The sequence below is a fragment of the Bombina bombina genome, chromosome 11 (genome assembly GCF_027579735.1).
Source record: "Bombina bombina isolate aBomBom1 chromosome 11, aBomBom1.pri, whole genome shotgun sequence".
NCBI lineage: Eukaryota > Metazoa > Chordata > Amphibia > Anura > Bombinatoridae > Bombina > Bombina bombina.
This window is the reverse complement of record NC_069509.1, coordinates 171,297,767-171,317,016: the sequence shown is the minus strand read 5'-3', so window position 1 is coordinate 171,317,016 and position 19,250 is coordinate 171,297,767. Positions and strand designations below refer to the sequence as shown.

At 36.2% G+C, this 19,250-nt stretch overlaps 1 protein-coding gene across 2 annotated transcripts in view; it reads left to right on the top strand.

The window, feature by feature from the left end:
• The window catches only part of EIF2AK1 (eukaryotic translation initiation factor 2 alpha kinase 1), a 60,053-nt gene that overhangs the window by 22,388 nt on the left and 18,415 nt on the right, over positions 1–19,250 (top strand). For both annotated transcript variants that reach the window (XM_053694969.1, XM_053694970.1), the window contains exons 7-9: positions 5,620–5,719; positions 7,468–7,525; positions 17,187–17,565. In XM_053694969.1, the coding sequence (XP_053550944.1) occupies positions 5,620–5,719; positions 7,468–7,525; positions 17,187–17,565 (537 nt within the window). The remainder of the gene's footprint in view (positions 1–5,619; positions 5,720–7,467; positions 7,526–17,186; positions 17,566–19,250) is intronic.

Below are 19,250 nucleotides of genomic sequence, written 5' to 3'. Positions count from 1 at the left end.
GCTGTTTTTGGTAGAAAAGTACTTCAGGCAGCTGTTTCAGTTTGATTCTTCTGCTTATAATTTCAGTTTTTTTCATTATAAGATTTAAACTTTATTTTGGGTGTGGATTATTTCAGTGGAATTGGCTGTCTTTATTTTATCCCTCCCTCTCTAGTGACTCTTGCGTGGAAAGATCCACATCTTGGGTAGTCATTATCCCATACGTCACTAGCTCATGGACTCTTGCTAATTACATGAAAGAAAACATAATTTATGTAAGAACTTACCTGATAAATTCATTTATTTCATATTAGCAAGAGTCCATGAGGCCCACCCTTTTTGTGGTGGTTATGATTTTTTTGTATAAAGCACAATTATTCCAATTCCTTTTATTTATGCTTCGCACTTTTTTCTTATCACCCCACTTCTTGGCTATTCGTTAAACTGATTTGTGGGTGTGGTGAGGGGTGTATTTATAGGCATTTTGAGGTTTGGGAAACTTTGCCCCTCCTGGTAGGAATGTATATCCCATACGTCACTAGCTCATGGACTCTTGCTAATATGAAAGAAATGAATTTATCAGGTAAGTTCTTACATAAATTATGTTTTTTTTGCTTCAAAAATACTGTTTTAACACAGCGATCCTTTTAAACAGGAATATGACAGCAAACCAGAAATCACTCACTTTCTGGTTTGCTGTCATATTCCTGTTTAAAAAGATCGCTGTGTTAAAACAGTATTTTTGAAGCAAAAAAACTGAGAATTTGCATACCTAATTTGCATATCTTACCCACAATTCTCTTGTGCATTGGAAACATTGCATATTAGGAATTTCTGGGGGAAAGCAAGCGGGGATACTTGCCTAGATGTACTAATTTCCTATGCAAATATTTACATTGATTTAATTTTGAGACATGGAGGATTTTAATTTCAGTTTTTTTATCTCCCCCCCCATAATAGGACCACTCAATGCAGTGTAAGCAGTAGATTATTTTCGCTCCTATTTTCCTGCTCCCAGTATCATGTGACAGACATCAGCCAATCACAGACTAGTATACCTATACCCTGTGAGCTTGTGCACATGCTCAGTAGGAACTGGTGACTCAAAAAGTGTGAAAATAAAGACACATTTTTTAATGGGAGTAAATTGGAATGTGTCTTAAAACTGCTGCTCTATTTAAATCCTGAAAGTGTATTTTGACTTTAGTGTCCCTTTTTAAAGGGTTGCTAAAGTTTTTTTTTTTTTGTTTTTAAGTGGTGCATAGTTGTCCTAAAATAAAGTAGCAATGCCCTTTTTCAATATATAGTTTAAACCTTGAGCTTTTTCATTGTCAATGGTGTTGTGTGGCATGGCTTATGGTTGGCTGTAGCTCCCCGATTTAGTGGGGTTTTTTCTTACAAAAACTCAGGACTTATTCTATAGTATGAATATTATTGGTTACACAATTCAATGTTTAACTTTTAAGTCATGAAAATTATTCTTAAGAAATAATTGAAAACTTGCAAATAACTTAAGTCCTTTAAATAGAATTTAACACCTTCCTAATATCTTGATTGTGTCCCAGAGAGCTTCGGTGTGAGAAAAATAAAGTGCAGGGTCTTTAAATGATGAGCCCATGCGTATTTTGGCGCTGTATATCTTCTAGTTTGTTACTAAAGCAATACCACAAATCCCTTTTTATTTAACATTGAATTTCAGGAGGTGTCTGTCGATTTGTCACCTTCAATCTACACATTTAAAAAATAGAACTAGATTTACAAAAAGATATATAAATCACTGGGCTTCAGCAACGCAAACAGCAGCAAACACTCTGAATCTTTGTAGTGGTAGAATCAGAAAATGTACCAGATTTTTTTTTTTTCTCAATAAATATTTTTTTTTGGAAGTGATTGAAATATTAACAATGAGCAATTTTAATGAGTTTGAGTTTTTTTAAAGTTTTGAGTTTTTACCAGCGTCGTCCTTACTATCAAAGATGTTCACACTTCATTTAAACAGTCAGCGAAATAAAAAAATGAAATTATTATTTTTAGCATTATTATTATTTAGCATTATTAGCATTATTATTATTATTTAGCATTAGCATTATTATTATTTAGCATTATTATTATTATTACAAACCTAATAAGCTTAACTTTATATTTCACTGACAGAGGGTAATTAGTTCTCTGTCACTTAAAGGGACAGTCAACACCAGCATTTTTGTTGTTTAAAAAGATAGATGATCCCTTTTATTACCCATTCCCCAGTTTTGCATAACCAACACTGTTATAGAAATACACATTTTACCTCTGTAATTACCTTGTATCTATGCCTCTGCAAACTGCCCCCTTATTTCAGTTCTTTTGACAGACTTGCATTTTAGCCAATCAGTGCTCACTCCAGGGTAACTTCACGTGCATGAGCTCAATGTTATCTATATGAAACACATGAACTAATGCCCTCTAGTGGTCAAAATGCATTCAGATTAGAGACAGTCTTCAAAGTCTAAGAAATTAGCATATGAACCTCCTAGGTTTAGCTTTCAACTAAGAATACCAAGAGAACAAAGAAAAATTGGTGATAAAAGTAAATTAGAAAGTTGTTTAAAATTACACTCCGTATATGTTGAAGGTCAAAAAGCTAGGTCATCTGAAAACCTTGCCCAAGTTTTCTTCAAGTATTATACTGATATATATTCCCCTGGAATTTCTAATACTACGGAACGAGAGGACTTTTGGAGTAAAATCTCATATCCCTCATTAACGCCTGTTGCACTCGAAGGTTTGTATTCTCCTATAACCAACTCAGAAGTGGCTAATACAATCCAAAAGCTGCCTCATAACAAAGCATCTGGCCCAGATGCACTTCCTAATGAATTTTACAAAATGATATCTTCTACCATAACACCTCATTTAACTGCTTTATTTAAATATATATATATATATATATATATATATATATCAATGAACCTACAGTTAATTTTGCAGCTTCCTATACGACTTTGATAGTAAAAAAGGGAAAGATCCGGCTATGAAGGAATCCTACAGGCCCATTGCTCTCATGAACTCAGATTACAAATTGTTAACTTCTATCTTAGCCCAATGGTTGCAACCGTTTCTCCCCTCTATTATCAATCCAAACCAAGCCGGTTTTGTGAAGAACAGAAATTCCTCTGCTAAAATAAGAGAACTTTTTCTTACCATAGACTATCTTAGGACAAACGAGGACTTAGGTCAAGCGGGGAAGGGGCCCAATTCGGATTTGGCAATTTTAGCCATAGACGCAGAGAAGGCCTTCGATTCAGTCCATCATGATCATCTGTTATTCACTTTAGAACAATTTGGCTTGAAAGGAAACTTCATTAAGTTTGTTGTTAACCTATGTCGAAATGCCTCTACAAGAATGGTAGTCAATGGGTCTATCTCCCATGACATAATTCTGTGCAGAGGAACTAGGCAAGGATGTCCCCTTTCCCTGCTTCTTTTTGACATTGCTATTGAACCGCTCGCTATATTAATCAGGCAGCAATTCAAGGGAATCAAGATAGGCAGGCATGAACTAAAAATCGCACTTTACGCAGACGATATCCTGATATACATGACTAATACAAATATGAATATACCCAGACTTCTCTCAATTCTACAACAGCTCAGGCCTTTCTCGGGGTATAAGGTTAATATTACAAAATCAGAACTTCTTTGGATTAAGCAGACAAAGGAATCCCATACAAATGTACCTTTTTCTATAGTTCAGGATTCTTTCAGATATTTAGGTATAATCATATATTCTAACCCTGACACCTGGTATTCCTTGAATATTACCCCAATTCTAAATAAAATCAAAGATACTCTTAAAAATTGGCATAATTGACCTCTCTCTTTATCCGGACGTATAGCAGCATATAAGATGATTCTCCTTCCTAAAATGCTCTATATTCTTCAGAATACTCCTTTGCTTTTAACAAGGAAAGACTTATCTCTTTGCAATTCCCTCCTGAGATCGTTTTATATGGCAAAATAGGAGGCCTAGAATTTCACTTTCGAAACTTTCTCTTCCTACAAAATATGGGGGCCTGGCTTTACCTGATCTCAGGGCTTATAATTATGTTTTCTTAGCTCGTATAGTAACCGATTGGTTATTTTCAAAAGATTATGTCACAAATAATAATCTTGGAAAAAAATATAATGAATCATTTTTCCCTTGCGTCGCTTATCCATTCTGATACCAGTTTCATTCCATCTGAAATAAAAAAAACTGAGATCCGTATATAATCCAATTTTAGCATGGAAAAAGATTTGTAATGTTAGTCATAGAACATTGAGTCTCGAGTTATATCCCTTTCTTGGGGAATCCTCGGTTCCAAGCAGGCCTAAATTCAACACTTTTTCTAAAATGGAAACATGAAGGTCTTTTTAACGTATGCCAGAGACTAGATATGGAGAGAAGTTGTGTTAAATCATTTGATTCCCTTAGATCTGAATTTAACCTCCCACACAGAAATTTCTTTGCGTATCTTCAGGCAAGACACTATGCCCAAAAACATACAAATGACTATGGTTGGAACTGGTCCTTAGGAAACATTGAGAATTGGCTTATCTTAGTCAGGAATGGATATATGTTAATTACTCCTTGCTATAATGTCTTAGTTTCAGATATGGGTACAATTAATCTTGATAAAATTTGCATTAAGTGGGCTGCAATGCTAACGCAAGAATTAGACCCTAAACTACCACATTTTTCAATTCAAGAAGTTATGCGAGTAACTCTCTCCTCTTCCTGGAGGGAGTCTCATTTGAAGCTACTTTATATGTTCTACTATACTCCAGAAAAGGGGTTTAAATGTGGATACATTAATTTTAATGCATGTCCTAAATGCTCTTTTCCTTCGGCGAACCTTTTGCACATGATATGGGCCTGTCCAAAAATCAGACATTTTTGGCTTAAAGTTCAATTTTGGCTTCGTAAAATATTGAATACCCCTCTTTGATTTTGTCGTCAGTGAACACAGTTTTTCTTTGCTCTAATTTAGAGAATAAGCAAGCCAACATTGGCAGCTAGATATCTCATTTTAAAAAAATGGAAAATGCTAACAGTTCCTAGCATACTGGAAATTAAAAACTGTTTAAAGAAACAATGCATTCTTGAACAGACCGGTACTGATACAGATAATGATCAGGATATCACTAGGTTTTTTCTTAAATGGTCAGCGTTTATAAAAGTACTCCCCACTAATGAAATTGAATTTCTAATATACCCTTTTCGAAATTCTGATCTGGTTCTGCTTGGGATATGGTAAACAGATTTTTCCCTTCCTTTTCCTCTTTCTTTTCTCCCTACCCGTTTTTTTTTTTTGTTTTTTTTAACCTCTCTCTTTTCTTTCTTGGTAAAACATAAAATCCCAACAATGTGTTGTTGTTGTTGTAGCTAATATTGGAAAAATATATATTTAAATTTTCTTTTTTTCAACATGTAACTGTTTTATATTTGTATGAAGTACCCTTCTAGCTGTATCCCATACAGGGACTAAAATTACTTTGCATATTTTGTAACGCATTGTTGGTTGTAAATAAAGAAAAATTATCCCTATTTCAATCATGAAAGTTTTTTTTTTTGGACTTGACTGTCCCTTTAATATTAACACACTCTCTTTTTATTAGGTACTTCGGGAAGTGAAGGTTTTGGCTGGCTTACAGCATCCTAACATTGTTGGTTACCATACGGCCTGGATGGAGCACGTGCAACCTCCAAACCCACAAAGTATGTTATTTTACCGTGATCATTTGCACTTTTGTTACAAATATTGTCATTGATATGCTAAATACAGTAGGAGATGCGGGCAAAGGAACAGCTGTCTGTTTACCATAATGCATTGGTAAATATTGTAAAAAAGAAGCGTCTTTGTTAAGTTTAATGAATTAAAGTGCTCCTGTTTTTAAGATTATTTTTATATACTGGGCAGTAATTCATTAAACTTTACAATCACTTTAACTTCCTAAAGTTACACACATAAAGTGTCTGATGAAGGGATAGGGGAATGATTTTTCCCCCCCCCCCCCTCCTTTTTTTTTTCTTTTTTTTTTTTTTTTCTTCACCCCCCCTTAATTTCTGACTGACAGTAGAGCTGTTTTGGTACTATTCAGATGCCTGAATGTATTCATTTCTGGATTTCATTTTATTTCTGTGACATTGAGACCTATCGTAGTTAGTGGGTGCACCACCCGGCTGATTTTACTGACCACCCGGCTAAAATGAGCTAATATTAAAAATGTTCAATCTTTATTGCACAAATTATCATGAAATAAATTTTTAAAATTATGCAAAATAATATAGCTGAAAATTATATAATATCAGAAAATATTACACTGCCCGCACCCGCCTACCTCATAATGCTACCCGGCTACCCTTAATGCCACCCAGCTGGCAGAATTTTTTGTGGAGAACACTGTGTTGTATATATGTATTTATTGTGAGTTTGACAAGTGTCCTTTTTAAGCACCTTGATGTTTTGTTTTTCTTTATTTTAGGAATGTTGTTATATACAGTCTGACTCCTGTGTGCACTTAAAATAAAAACGTATTTAATAAATAATTTATGCCCTTTCTGAACCATGACCGTTTTCATTTTGACTTTTATGTCCTCTTAACTCTGGTGTTTGTAAAAAGTATGTTTAGTACATCCTGATCCTATCATCACCAAAAAGCAAGGTGGGGTAACAAGTCATTCTTAAGTAGATCTATAGCATATCATAAAAATAAGCCCTTACTTAAAGGGATATGAAACCCAAAAATGTTTTTTTCAGATAGAACATATACGATTTTAAACAACTTTCCAATTTACTTCTATTATCTAATTTTCCTTGTTCTCTTGATATTATTTGTTGAAAAGTATACCTAGATAGGCTTGTGAGCTGCTGATTGGTGGCTGCACTTGTATGCCCCTTTTCACTGCCTTACAGGTGTGTTCAGCTAGCTCCCAGTAGAGCAATGCTGCTTCTTCAATAAAGGATACCAAGAGAATGAAACTAAATTGAATACAGAAGTAAATTGGAAAGTTATTTAAACATGTCTGCCCTATTTGAATCATGAAATAAAAATTTGGGGTTTCATGTCCCTATAATAAATATTTTGTGAAACATTGGGGAAAGCTTGGAGCAAACTCTCGGGGGATAGAGAGGAACCAGCTCATATGAATTTTAAACACATTAGTCTCTCGGGCATTTGGTAATCTATGCACAGGGTTCATTTTAATATTTGTTTCTAATGACTTGTTATACCAGCTGCATAGTATTAAATTAAATGTATGGGGAAATTGCTCGTTTAGGTTTATTTTTGTATTATAAATAGCTGTTTTAGTCCTTCTTACCTCCGCCCATTGTTGTCTAGAAACACTCATTCAAATGGGCTGAGCATGCTGGAAGAGTGGACTTTCTTTTCTCTCTCACACCTTTTAAGATGTCTAGTATGAATGTGTCTTTATTTTTATGATTTTTCTTTCTTCTTTTACAGGCAAGCCCTTAGCACCATTACAGGCTATCAAAGACTACTCTTACCACAACTCTGAGCAGTGAGTATATACACAATGAGAATCCTAATCTGTTACCTTAGTACTTGACCAGTCTCCATTTTTATGGTTTTGTTTGTGTGTGTGTTTAAAGGGACAGTCTACACCGTAGTCATCTTAAAGTCTTACCTTAGATTAAGCTGCAAATATCCTCCTGCACCCCTTTCTATGTTATGCAGCAGCAACAGTAAAAAATTATTTTAAAATAAATATTGTTTGTTTCCACTTTGAAATGGCTGCCAAGCTCCTCCCACTGATGACATCAGAATCTGGGCTGCATCTATGCACTCTGCTGAAAAGCATTGACAGTCTGTTGAATCCAACTAGTGAGTCTTTTTTGTGATTGGATGCCATATGCAGACCAGATTGTGATGTCATCAGTGGGCTGAGCTTGGCAGCCATTTCAAATTGTTTAATCTAAGGTAAGACTTTAAAATGATCAAGGTGTAGACTGTCCCTTTAATGTAAAATAAAACCAGCAATTGAACTCCTAATTGACAGACACAGATATGGATCAGTGTTTATCCTGTTGATTGCCATAGACACAGACAATAGAAGGGTTAAAGGGACAGTCTAGTCATGTTTCAGATAGGGCATGTCATTTTAAACAACTTTCCAATTTACTTTTATCATCAATTTTGCTTTGTTCTCTTGGTATTCTGGGTTATTGTCTGGGATGTGGTCATCTAGTAGACATTTGCCCTTGTCCAGGATGGTTTGTAGCGTGTAATGTTGTAAGCGGTATTTACCAAGCTGTGTTGTGTGTCTTACTCTGTATGGCAATTCTGGGTTTTCTAGCAATGGCATTAGGGGAGAAATTGGGGTAGAGATATTTGGAGCTAGTTGATGTTATTTTGTTCCATTCGCTAAAATATTCTACCAGCAAATGTTAATTCTGTATTTGTTTTGTTCGGTGCTTAGCTGGGATCTAAGCTAGTGTGCCACGTTACCTCTCTCCAGTATTATTGTGCTTATATCTACCCAATCTTTATATGTGTAGTTGTGACTCCATTCTACCAGGTGAGTTAGTATGGCTGCTTGTCTGTAATATAGGAGGTTGGGTAGCCTCAGCCCCCCGCGAGTTCGGGCATGTATAGTGTTTGCTTATTGAATCTTGGTTTAATCCCCTGCCAGATGAATGTTTCTATTAGTCTTTGGACTCTCATTATGTACGTGTCAGGGAGAGGAATAGGTAATGTTTGAAACATATAATGGAGTCTAGGGAGTACATTCATTTGATGACCCCTATGCGTCCAAGCCAAGATATAGGTTTGGTTTTCCATATGGAAAGGTTGTAGGCTATTTCCCTTTCTAGTTTGATGTGGTTGTCGTTAATCATTGCAGTGGGGGGATGCCGACCTAGGTATGCTTTTTAACAAAGGACAGCAAGAGAACAAAGAATGAGATTACATTGGAAAGTTGTTTAATTTTTTACTTTACTGTCCCTTTAATGCGTTACATTTTAGAATGAAATCCTCTTACTTAAAAACAATATTTAGGAGTCAAATGTTTCTCAATAAAATATACAAACTGTAATTGAGGAGCTAATTTTTTGTAAACTTGTATTTTATGCACAAAACACGATGGGATAAATTATAAAACCATACAAAAGTAAATATGCAATAAAAATATTTACACAATGATTTCCCATAAAATAGAGTTTTATTTTTCCCTCTCTTCTCACAATGGCGACGCTGACCTTCCCTGGGAGTCGTTGGATTTCTCCTTCTAACACTCAACCCCGACAACAGTGCATTAAATGAAATACTCAGGAGTGATAAACTCTGCATCATTTTATTCACGAATTGAGACACTTGTAATAAAATGGTACCAGCTTTACTTAAAGGGACATGAAACCCATTTTTTTTATTTTTTATGATTCATAAAGCGCAAAACATTTTAAACAACTTTCCAATTTACTTCTATTATCTAAATGGCTTCATTTTCTTGGTGTCCTTTGTTGAAGGAGAAGTAATACTACTGGGAGGTAGCTGAAAGCCAGTGACTAGATGAATATATATGCAGCCAAAAATCAGCAGCTGCTGATCCTACCTAGGTATGCAACCTTTCAACAAAGGATACAAAGAGGAAAAAAACTAATTTAGATAATACAAACAAATTGAAAAATGATTTAAAATGACGACAAGCTCTATCTGAATCATAAAAGAAAAAGTTTGGGTTTCATGTCCCCTTTAAAGAATTGAATGAGCTTGTATGAGGTTGACTGTTAGACGCGGGAATCCATTGACTCGCTACCTGGGAAGGTCAACGCTGCTATTGCGGGAAAACTATTTGCAAAACAGTCGAGGAGAAGACGATGTTTATGTTCCTTTTCTTTAAAAAAAATAAAATAAATTAAAATAAAGTTTCCCTATGCCCCATGATCTGTGACCACTGATGCCTTTTCAGCTGCCCACCAGCGCAGTGCACAGTATCTAACCATTAGACTTGTGACAGTAGTGCACAGTATCTAGCCATTAGACTTGTGACAGTAGTGCACAGTATCTAACCATTAGACTTGTGACAGTAGTGCACAGTATCTAGCCATTAGACTTGTGACAGTAGTGCACAGTATCTAGCCATTAGACTTGTGACAGCAGTGCACAGTATCTAGCCATTAGACTTGTGACAGTAGTGCACAGTATCTAGCCATTAGACATGTGACAGTAGTGCACAGTATCTAACCATTAGACATGTGACAGCAGTGCACAGTATCTAGCCATTAGACATGTGACAGCAGTGCACAGTATCTAGCCATTAGACATGTGACAGCAGTGCACAGTATCTAACCATTAGACATGTGACAGCGGTGCACAGTATCTAGCCATTAGACATGTGACAGCAGTGCACAGTATCTAGCCATTAGACATGTGACAGCAGTGCACAGTATCTAGCCATTAGACATGTGACAGCAGTGCACAGTATCTAGCCATTAGACATGTGACAGCAGTGCACAGTATCTAACCATTAGACATGTGACAGCAGTGCACAGTATCTAGCCATTAGACATGTGACAGTAGTGCACAGTATCTAACCATTAGACTTGTGACAGTAGTGCACAGTATCTAGCCATTAGACTTGTGACAGTAGTGCACAGTATCTAGCCATTAGACTTGTGACAGCAGTGCACAGTATCTAGCCATTAGACTTGTGACAGTAGTGCACAGTATCTAGCCATTAGACATGTGACAGTAGTGCACAGTATCTAACCATTAGACATGTGACAGCAGTGCACAGTATCTAGCCATTAGACATGTGACAGCAGTGCACAGTATCTAGCCATTAGACATGTGACAGCAGTGCACAGTATCTAACCATTAGACATGTGACAGCGGTGCACAGTATCTAGCCATTAGACATGTGACAGCGGTGCACAGTATCTAGCCATTAGACATGTGACAGCAGTGCACAGTATCTAACCATTAGACATGTGACAGCAGTGCACAGTATCTAGCCATTAGACATGTGACAGCAGTGCACAGTATCTAACCATTAGACATGTGACAGCAGTGCACAGTATCTAGCCATTAGACATGTGACAGTAGTGCACAGTATCTAACCATTAGACTTGTGACAGTAGTGCACAGTATCTAGCCATTAGACATGTGACAGCAGTGCACAGTATCTAGCCATTAGACTTGTGACAGCAGTGCACAGTATCTAGCCATTAGACATGTGACAGCAGTGCACAGTATCTAGCCATTAGACTTGTGACAGTAGTGCACAGTATCTAGCCATTAGACTTGTGACAGTAGTGCACAGTATCTAACCATTAGACATGTGACAGCAGTGCACAGTATCTAACCATTAGACTTGTGACAGTAGTGCACAGTATCTAACCATTAGACTTGTGACAGTAGTGCACAGTATCTAACCATTAGACATGTGACAGCAGTGCACAGTATCTAACCATTAGACATGTGACAGCAGTGCACAGTATCTAACCATTAGACATGTGACAGCAGTGCACAGTATCTAACCATTAGACATGTGACAGTAGTGCACAGTATCTAACCATTAGACATGTGACAGCAGTGCACAGTATCTAGCCATTAGACATGTGACAGCAGTGCACAGTATCTAGCCATTAGACTTGTGACAGCAGTGCACAGTATCTAACCATTAGACATGTGACAGCAGTGCACAGTATCTAACCATTAGACATGTGACAGCAGTGCACAGTATCTAACCATAAGACATGTGACAGCAGTGCACAGTATCTAGCCATTAGACTTGTGACAGTAGTGCACAGTATCTAGCCATTAGACTTGTGACAGTAGTGCACAGTATCTAGCCATTAGACTTGTGACAGGAGTGCACAGTATCTAGCCATTAGACGTGTGACAGCAGTGCACAGTATCTAGCCATTAGACTTGTGACAGTAGTGCACAGTATCTAGCCATTAGACTTGTGACAGTAGTGCACAGTATCTAACCATTAGACTTGTGACAGTAGTGCACAGTATCTAGCCATTAGACTTGTGACAGTAGTGCACAGTATCTAGCCATTAGACTTGTGACAGTAGTGCACAGTATCTAGCCATTAGACTTGTGACAGTAGTGCACAGTATCTAGCCATTAGACTTGTGACAGCAGTGCACAGTATCTAGCCATTAGACTTGTGACAGTAGTGCACAGTATCTAGCCATTAGACATGTGACAGTAGTGCACAGTATCTAACCATAAGACATGTGACAGCAGTGCACAGTATCTAGCCATTAGACTTGTGACAGTAGTGCACAGTATCTAACCATTAGACATGTGACAGCAGTGCACAGTATCTAACCATTAGACATGTGACAGCAGTGCACAGTATCTAGCCATTAGACATGTGACAGCAGTGCACAGTATCTAGCCATTAGACATGTGACAGCAGTGCACAGTATCTAGCCATTAGACATGTGACAGCAGTGCACAGTATCTAACCATTAGACATGTGACAGTAGTGCACAGTATCTAACCATTAGACTTGTGACAGTAGTGCACAGTATCTAACCATTAGACTTGTGACAGTAGTGCACAGTATCTAACCATTAGACATGTGACAGCAGTGCACAGTATCTAACCATTAGACATGTGACAGCAGTGCACAGTATCTAGCCATTAGACATGTGACAGCAGTGCACAGTATCTAGCCATTAGACATGTGACAGCAGTGCACAGTATCTAGCCATTAGACATGTGACAGCAGTGCACAGTATCTAACCATTAGACATGTGACAGTAGTGCACAGTATCTAGCCATTAGACTTGTGACAGTAGTGCACAGTATCTAGCCATTAGACTTGTGACAGTAGTGCACAGTATCTAGCCATTAGACTTGTGACAGCAGTGCACAGTATCTAACCATTAGACATGTGACAGTAGTGCACAGTATCTAGCCATTAGACTTGTGACAGCAGTGCACAGTATCTAGCCATTAGACTTGTGACAGTAGTGCACAGTATCTAGCCATTAGACATGTGACAGTAGTGCACAGTATCTAACCATAAGACATGTGACAGCAGTGCACAGTATCTAGCCATTAGACTTGTGACAGTAGTGCACAGTATCTAACCATTAGACATGTGACAGCAGTGCACAGTATCTAACCATTAGACATGTGACAGCAGTGCACAGTATCTAACCATTAGACATGTGACAGCAGTGCACAGTATCTAACCATTAGACATGTGACAGTAGTGCACAGTATCTAGCCATTAGACTTGTGACAGTAGTGCACAGTATCTAGCCATTAGACTTGTGACAGTAGTGCACAGTATCTAGCCATTAGACTTGTGACAGTAGTGCACAGTATCTAGCCATTAGACTTGTGACAGCAGTGCACAGTATCTAGCCATTAGACTTGTGACAGTAGTGCACAGTATCTAGCCATTAGACATGTGACAGTAGTGCACAGTATCTAACCATAAGACATGTGACAGCAGTGCACAGTATCTAGCCATTAGACTTGTGACAGTAGTGCACAGTATCTAACCATTAGACATGTGACAGCAGTGCACAGTATCTAACCATTAGACATGTGACAGCAGTGCACAGTATCTAACCATTAGACATGTGACAGTAGTGCACAGTATCTAGCCATTAGACTTGTGACAGCAGTGCACAGTATCTAACCATTAGACTTGTGACAGTAGTGCACAGTATCTAGCCATTAGACTTGTGACAGTAGCGCACAGTATCTAGCCATTAGACTTGTCACAGTAGCGCACAGTATCTAGCCATTAGACTTGTCACAGTAGCGCACAGTATCTAGCCATTAGACTTGTCACAGTAGCGCACAGTATCTAGCCATTAGACTTGTCACAGTAGCGCACAGTATCTAGCCATTAGACTTGTCACAGTAGCGCACAGTATCTAGCCATTAGACTTGTCACAGTAGCGCACAGTATCTAGCCATTAGACTTGTGACAGTAGTGCACAGTATCTAGCCATTAGACTTGTCACAGTAGCGCACAGTATCTAGCCATTAGACTTGTGCAAACATACATTTTCTGTAATTTGTTTGCCAAAATGAATAATGAACATATTATTTTTGTATAAAGGAATAAACGAATACATCATTTATTCATTTATTGGTTTCCTTCATTTGTTAGTTTCCCAACCTGTTAGACCAACGGATAACAAAAAATGCATTTTTGCTTATGGCTTTTAAAGGTACACTAAACCCAATTTTTTTCTTTCCTGATTCAGAACAGAAATTTTAAGCAACTTTCTAATTAAAGGGACAGTCAAGTATAAATTAAACTTTCATTATTCAGGTAGGAATTTTAATTGACTTTCCAATTTACTTTTATCATCAAATTTGCTGTTTTCTCTTGGTATTTTTAGTTTAAACTAAACATAGGTAGGCTCATATGCTAATTTCTAAGCCTTTGAGGGCTGCCTCTTATCACAGGCTTTTTAAATCTCTTTTCAACACAAAGAGACAGAAAGTACACGTGGGCCATATAGATAACACTGTGTTCAGGCACAGGGGGTTATTTAAGATCTAGCACAAAACAATGCTAAATTTACGACAATAGATACTAAACAGTCACAGTCATGTGATCAGGGGGCTGGAAGAAGGTTCCTAGATACAAGGTAATCACAGAGGTAAAAAGTACATTAATATAACTGTGTTTGTTATGCAAAACTGGGGCATGGGTAATAAAGGGATTATCTATCTTTTAAAACAATAACAATTCTATGGTTCACTGTCCCTTTAACTCCTATTATCATTTTTTATTTGTTCTCTTGCTATCTTTATTTAAAAAAACAGGAATCTGAGCTAAGAAGCCGGCCCATTTTTGATTCAGCACCTGGGTAGTGCTTGCTGTTTGGTGGCTACATTTAGGCACCAATCGGCAAGTGCAACCCAGGTTCTGAACCAAATATGGTATGGCTTCTAAGATTAAATTCCTGCTTTTCAAATAAAGATAGCAAGAGAACAAATAAAAATTGATTTTATGAGTAAATTAGAAAGTTGCTTAAAATTGCTGCTCTGATTCATTAAAGAAAAAATTGGGTTTACTATCCCTTTAAGCATCCTCTGCATATGGAACTAAACACACCAATGTGCCGTTCTCTGCACAACTGAAGTGAGTAAACATAAGCAGCTTAGGGAGGTATACGCTGAAAATGCTGCTATTGCTGAATACTTTGATTTCAACATAAATATTTTAGTTTGCGGGATTATAAACCATAATCGGATAAAATAAAAAAGTCTGTATAACTACCTGCATATGTCGTGTTGGCAATTCTGATGCAACGGTGACTTGTTCTAATTTGTTTGAGCTTGTAATTTTTTCATTACTGACCCTACATAGCTATGTGTTTAACCCCAGGCATTTCTTGACATCTGAGCGTTTGCTTTTGCATAATGGTAACAGGGAGGACTCTAGTGTTATTAGATACACTAAGCTGAAAGCCAACTAGAAGTCTTGACACAAGAAAAAATGTAAAAGTGCAGTATCAAATGTTTGTCAATATCAGTAAAATATAACCCTTATTCACAAAGATTAAAATAAAGAATGAAAAAGGATGGTTACCAAATGCAAGTAGCCTTATACATGTATATCTCTTTATTTACTAGGGACTGCAGTATATAGCGAGTACTAAATAACATAATTATCACTTAGAACTATATTATTTTTAAAAATGTTGGGTGCTTACAGTTTGTAGCATTTCCTTTTATTATAAACTTTAAAATTAATGTCTTATAAAAAAAAAAGTTATCTCTAAATTTCTATTAGATTATATTTTATTTCCCTTATTATCACATTCTTTTTAATTTATTGTTGTAACAGACCATAAGCAAAACAAAACGCAACAGATCCCCTGACGCACGTTTCTAAACGCATCTTCAGGGGGGGGGGGGTGGACAGCTGACTTATGCTTGTATTTGAAGGCATTAAACTTCCTCCTCTGAGAGCTAATTTGTTCTAAAGGTTCTTCCTATTGGTTAATATTGCCTTCAGTCCTATGGTGTCTCCATTTTACTATTGCAGTGTTTGTATCACGTGATAGATGGAACCAATGATGTATTTTGTTGTCGTACTACGTCTACATGTCCGCTATTGGACAACTATTGTTTACCAATTTTGACACATTTTACTTATTTGCTGTTACTGCTTAAAGGGACAGTCTACACCAGAATTTTAATTGTTTTAAAAGATAGATAATCCCTTTATTACCCATTTCCCAGTTTTGCATAACCAACACCGTTATAATAATATACTTTTCACCTCTGTGATTATCTTGTATCTAAGCCTCTGCAAACTGCCCCTTTTTTCAGTTCTTTTGACAGACTTGCAGTCTAGCCAATCAGTGCCTGCTCCCAGATTACTGCACGAGCACAGTGTTATCTATATGAAATATGTGAACTAACACCCTCTAGTGGTGAAAAACTGTTAAAATGCAATCTGAAAGAGGTGGGCTTCAAGGTCTAAGAAATTAGCATATGAACCTCCTAGGTTAAGCTTTCAACTAAGAATACCAAGAGAACAAAGCAAAATTGGTGATAAAAGTAAATTGGAAAATTGTTTAAAATTACATGCTCTATCTGAATCATGAAAGTTTATTTTGGCCTAGACTGTCCCTTTAATAACTTGTGTATTAGATCTGCATAGGTGCAATACTTTAAATTACATTGTAACAAAGCCATTGCTAAGTATTATTTGTAGTAAGATTAAAGGGAAATTAAACACTTTGAGATGGTAATATAAAATGATAAATCTTATAAATATTAAAAACTCTGCAATATACTTTTATTATTTATTTTGTCCCCTTTTCCTGCAATTGCATTCTAAAATTGTGAGCTTTTCAGTTCCTGTTAGAAATGGAATGGAAGTGCAGAACTGTCAAGTGCCCTATTTATAACTGTCTCTAATTGGCCACAGCAGAGAGGGTAACCTAAGTTACAACATGGCAGCTCCCATTGTTCTATAGATATTAAAAAAACTTTACATTTTGTTTTATCAATATTTATACAGCTAATAAAACTTTAAAAAATACATCTACATGTTATTTCCAGACTAATCTTTTTCTTTTAATGCATCATTCTATCTATGTTTTATTTAGTGTTTAATGTCCCTTTAATGTAGAATAGCGAACAAAGTTATCTTGTTCATGATGTGTTATAGACCAAGGTAACATCAGATCATTGATGCATGTTGTTGTTTGCAGGGAGGATAAATCATTACAAAATATGGAGAGCAATGGATCATCTATTATATTTGCTGACTCTACAGAAAAAAATCTCTCTTTTGGGCTTTCCAAAGAAAATAAGATGCCTGTGTCTTCTGTGGATAAGCAGAAAAGCTCCGTTAAAAAAAAGACCAATAACTGCACAGTTTCTAACATGAACGCTTCACGAAACAAAGACTCAAACTCCAATATACGATCAAAAAACAAAATGTGTAATAAAACTCATACGTCACAAGACTTGTTTTGTTGGCGAGACAGATGTCCCTTTAATTCGGATGACGATCTTGATAACACCAGTGAGTCATCTAGCGATGAAGAATGCCAACAAAAGGAATTGTGTTTGCATCGACACTTTGAGGCAAGAAGATTTATAGTGTGTGTTTTGTAAGGGGCCCAAACATTTGGCTGTAGAAATAGCTAAAGTTAAAATGTGACCAAAAAACAAATACTCTGAGCTGGAACTCAGTATCTATATAGCTAGAACTACATCTAGATAGAAAACCATAGACTGAGCTATTTAGCTCTAGGTATATATAGAAAACCTAGATAAAAGGTATATAGTGTATAGCAAGGAAAGGTTGTTATGGATTGATCTAGAAATATTTAAGTAGGTATAGAAATGGGTCTAAAATGATGTAGAAATAGATAAAATCTAGATAGGTATTTCTTGAAATATCTAGATAGATGGCTCTATAATAGGTCTAGATCTAGATAAATCTAGATGGATTGATTTAGACGGAAAAACAAGAATGTGTATATACAAATCTGTGCAACAAAACACAAAAGTAATACTCCCCTTTGTGTTTGACCGCTGGCTTCCTCAGTTTCTTTTTAACTGTACCAACAGATATCCACTCATAGCAACGCAGGTAACTGAGGGCTGGTGAGATCTTGGACAAAGTGCAGATCATGGAAAACTACAAACAAGGGACCTTGAATTAAACAAATAAAGATGGTGTAGAATATTTCACAAAGAGGAGACACTAATGGAAAATACTCATTGGGGAAACTGCAGATTTTCAAACTTTTTTTCCCACACCAAAACTAAATGTAGATATGCACCCATTTAATAGTTAAAATCTTGCATACAATTAGCTGATATATTCATAAGCTACTTAGGAATATAGGAGCTCATTTTATGTAGGTTCTACATCCTCTTGGTTTATTTAAATTAAGGTCCATCTTCTGGAGTTCCACAATCTGTACTTAATCAAGATTTAGAAAGCTGGGTAGTTCTAGAATAAAAAATCTATAAATAGATATGGATAGGCCTAAAAAGATCAAGAAATAGTTGTAGATATATTGTAAATAAAATATGGCTCTATAACAATACTTTTAGACAGCTAGATCTTGCTAAATATTGATAAAGTATATATCCAGAGAGACTTAGCTGGATAGATCTGCATAGGTGCAATACCAAATATATATATATATATATATATATATATATATATATATCTATATCTAACAGATCTAGAAGTAGATATAGATGTATTTAGAAAGATAGATCTTGATATTTTTTAGATAAATTATGACAGATAGATCTAGATAAATCTATAAAAGTAGATCTAAAAATCTTTGGATGACAAATAAGGAAAGATGGGTAGAACTAGAATGCTAAATCTAGAAAGATCTAAAAGGGGCTATTTCTATCTGGTAGACCTTAATGATTAGATCTAGAAAGGTCAATCTATAGATAGCTCTTGACAGATTTTTCTAAATAGAACAAGAAGGGTAAATCTTGGAATATTTAGAACGATGGATCTAGAAATAGATATATAACTTGGTAGAAGGTTCTTGAGATGTATTTAGATATATTTTGAAAGATAGATGGCTCTATAATGAGTTTGGATAGCTAGAGCAAGATAGGTCTAGAAAAGTGTAGCCAGGTAGTACTGGATAATTAGTTCTAAAAAGAGCTAGATGGATAGATCTAGATGGATTTAGAAAGCTAAATCTAGAAAAATCTGAAGAGGGAGTTAGAGCTTTTTTTTCTTCTTTTCTTTCTAGATAGATGGATGAATATTGAAAATAGACTTAGGC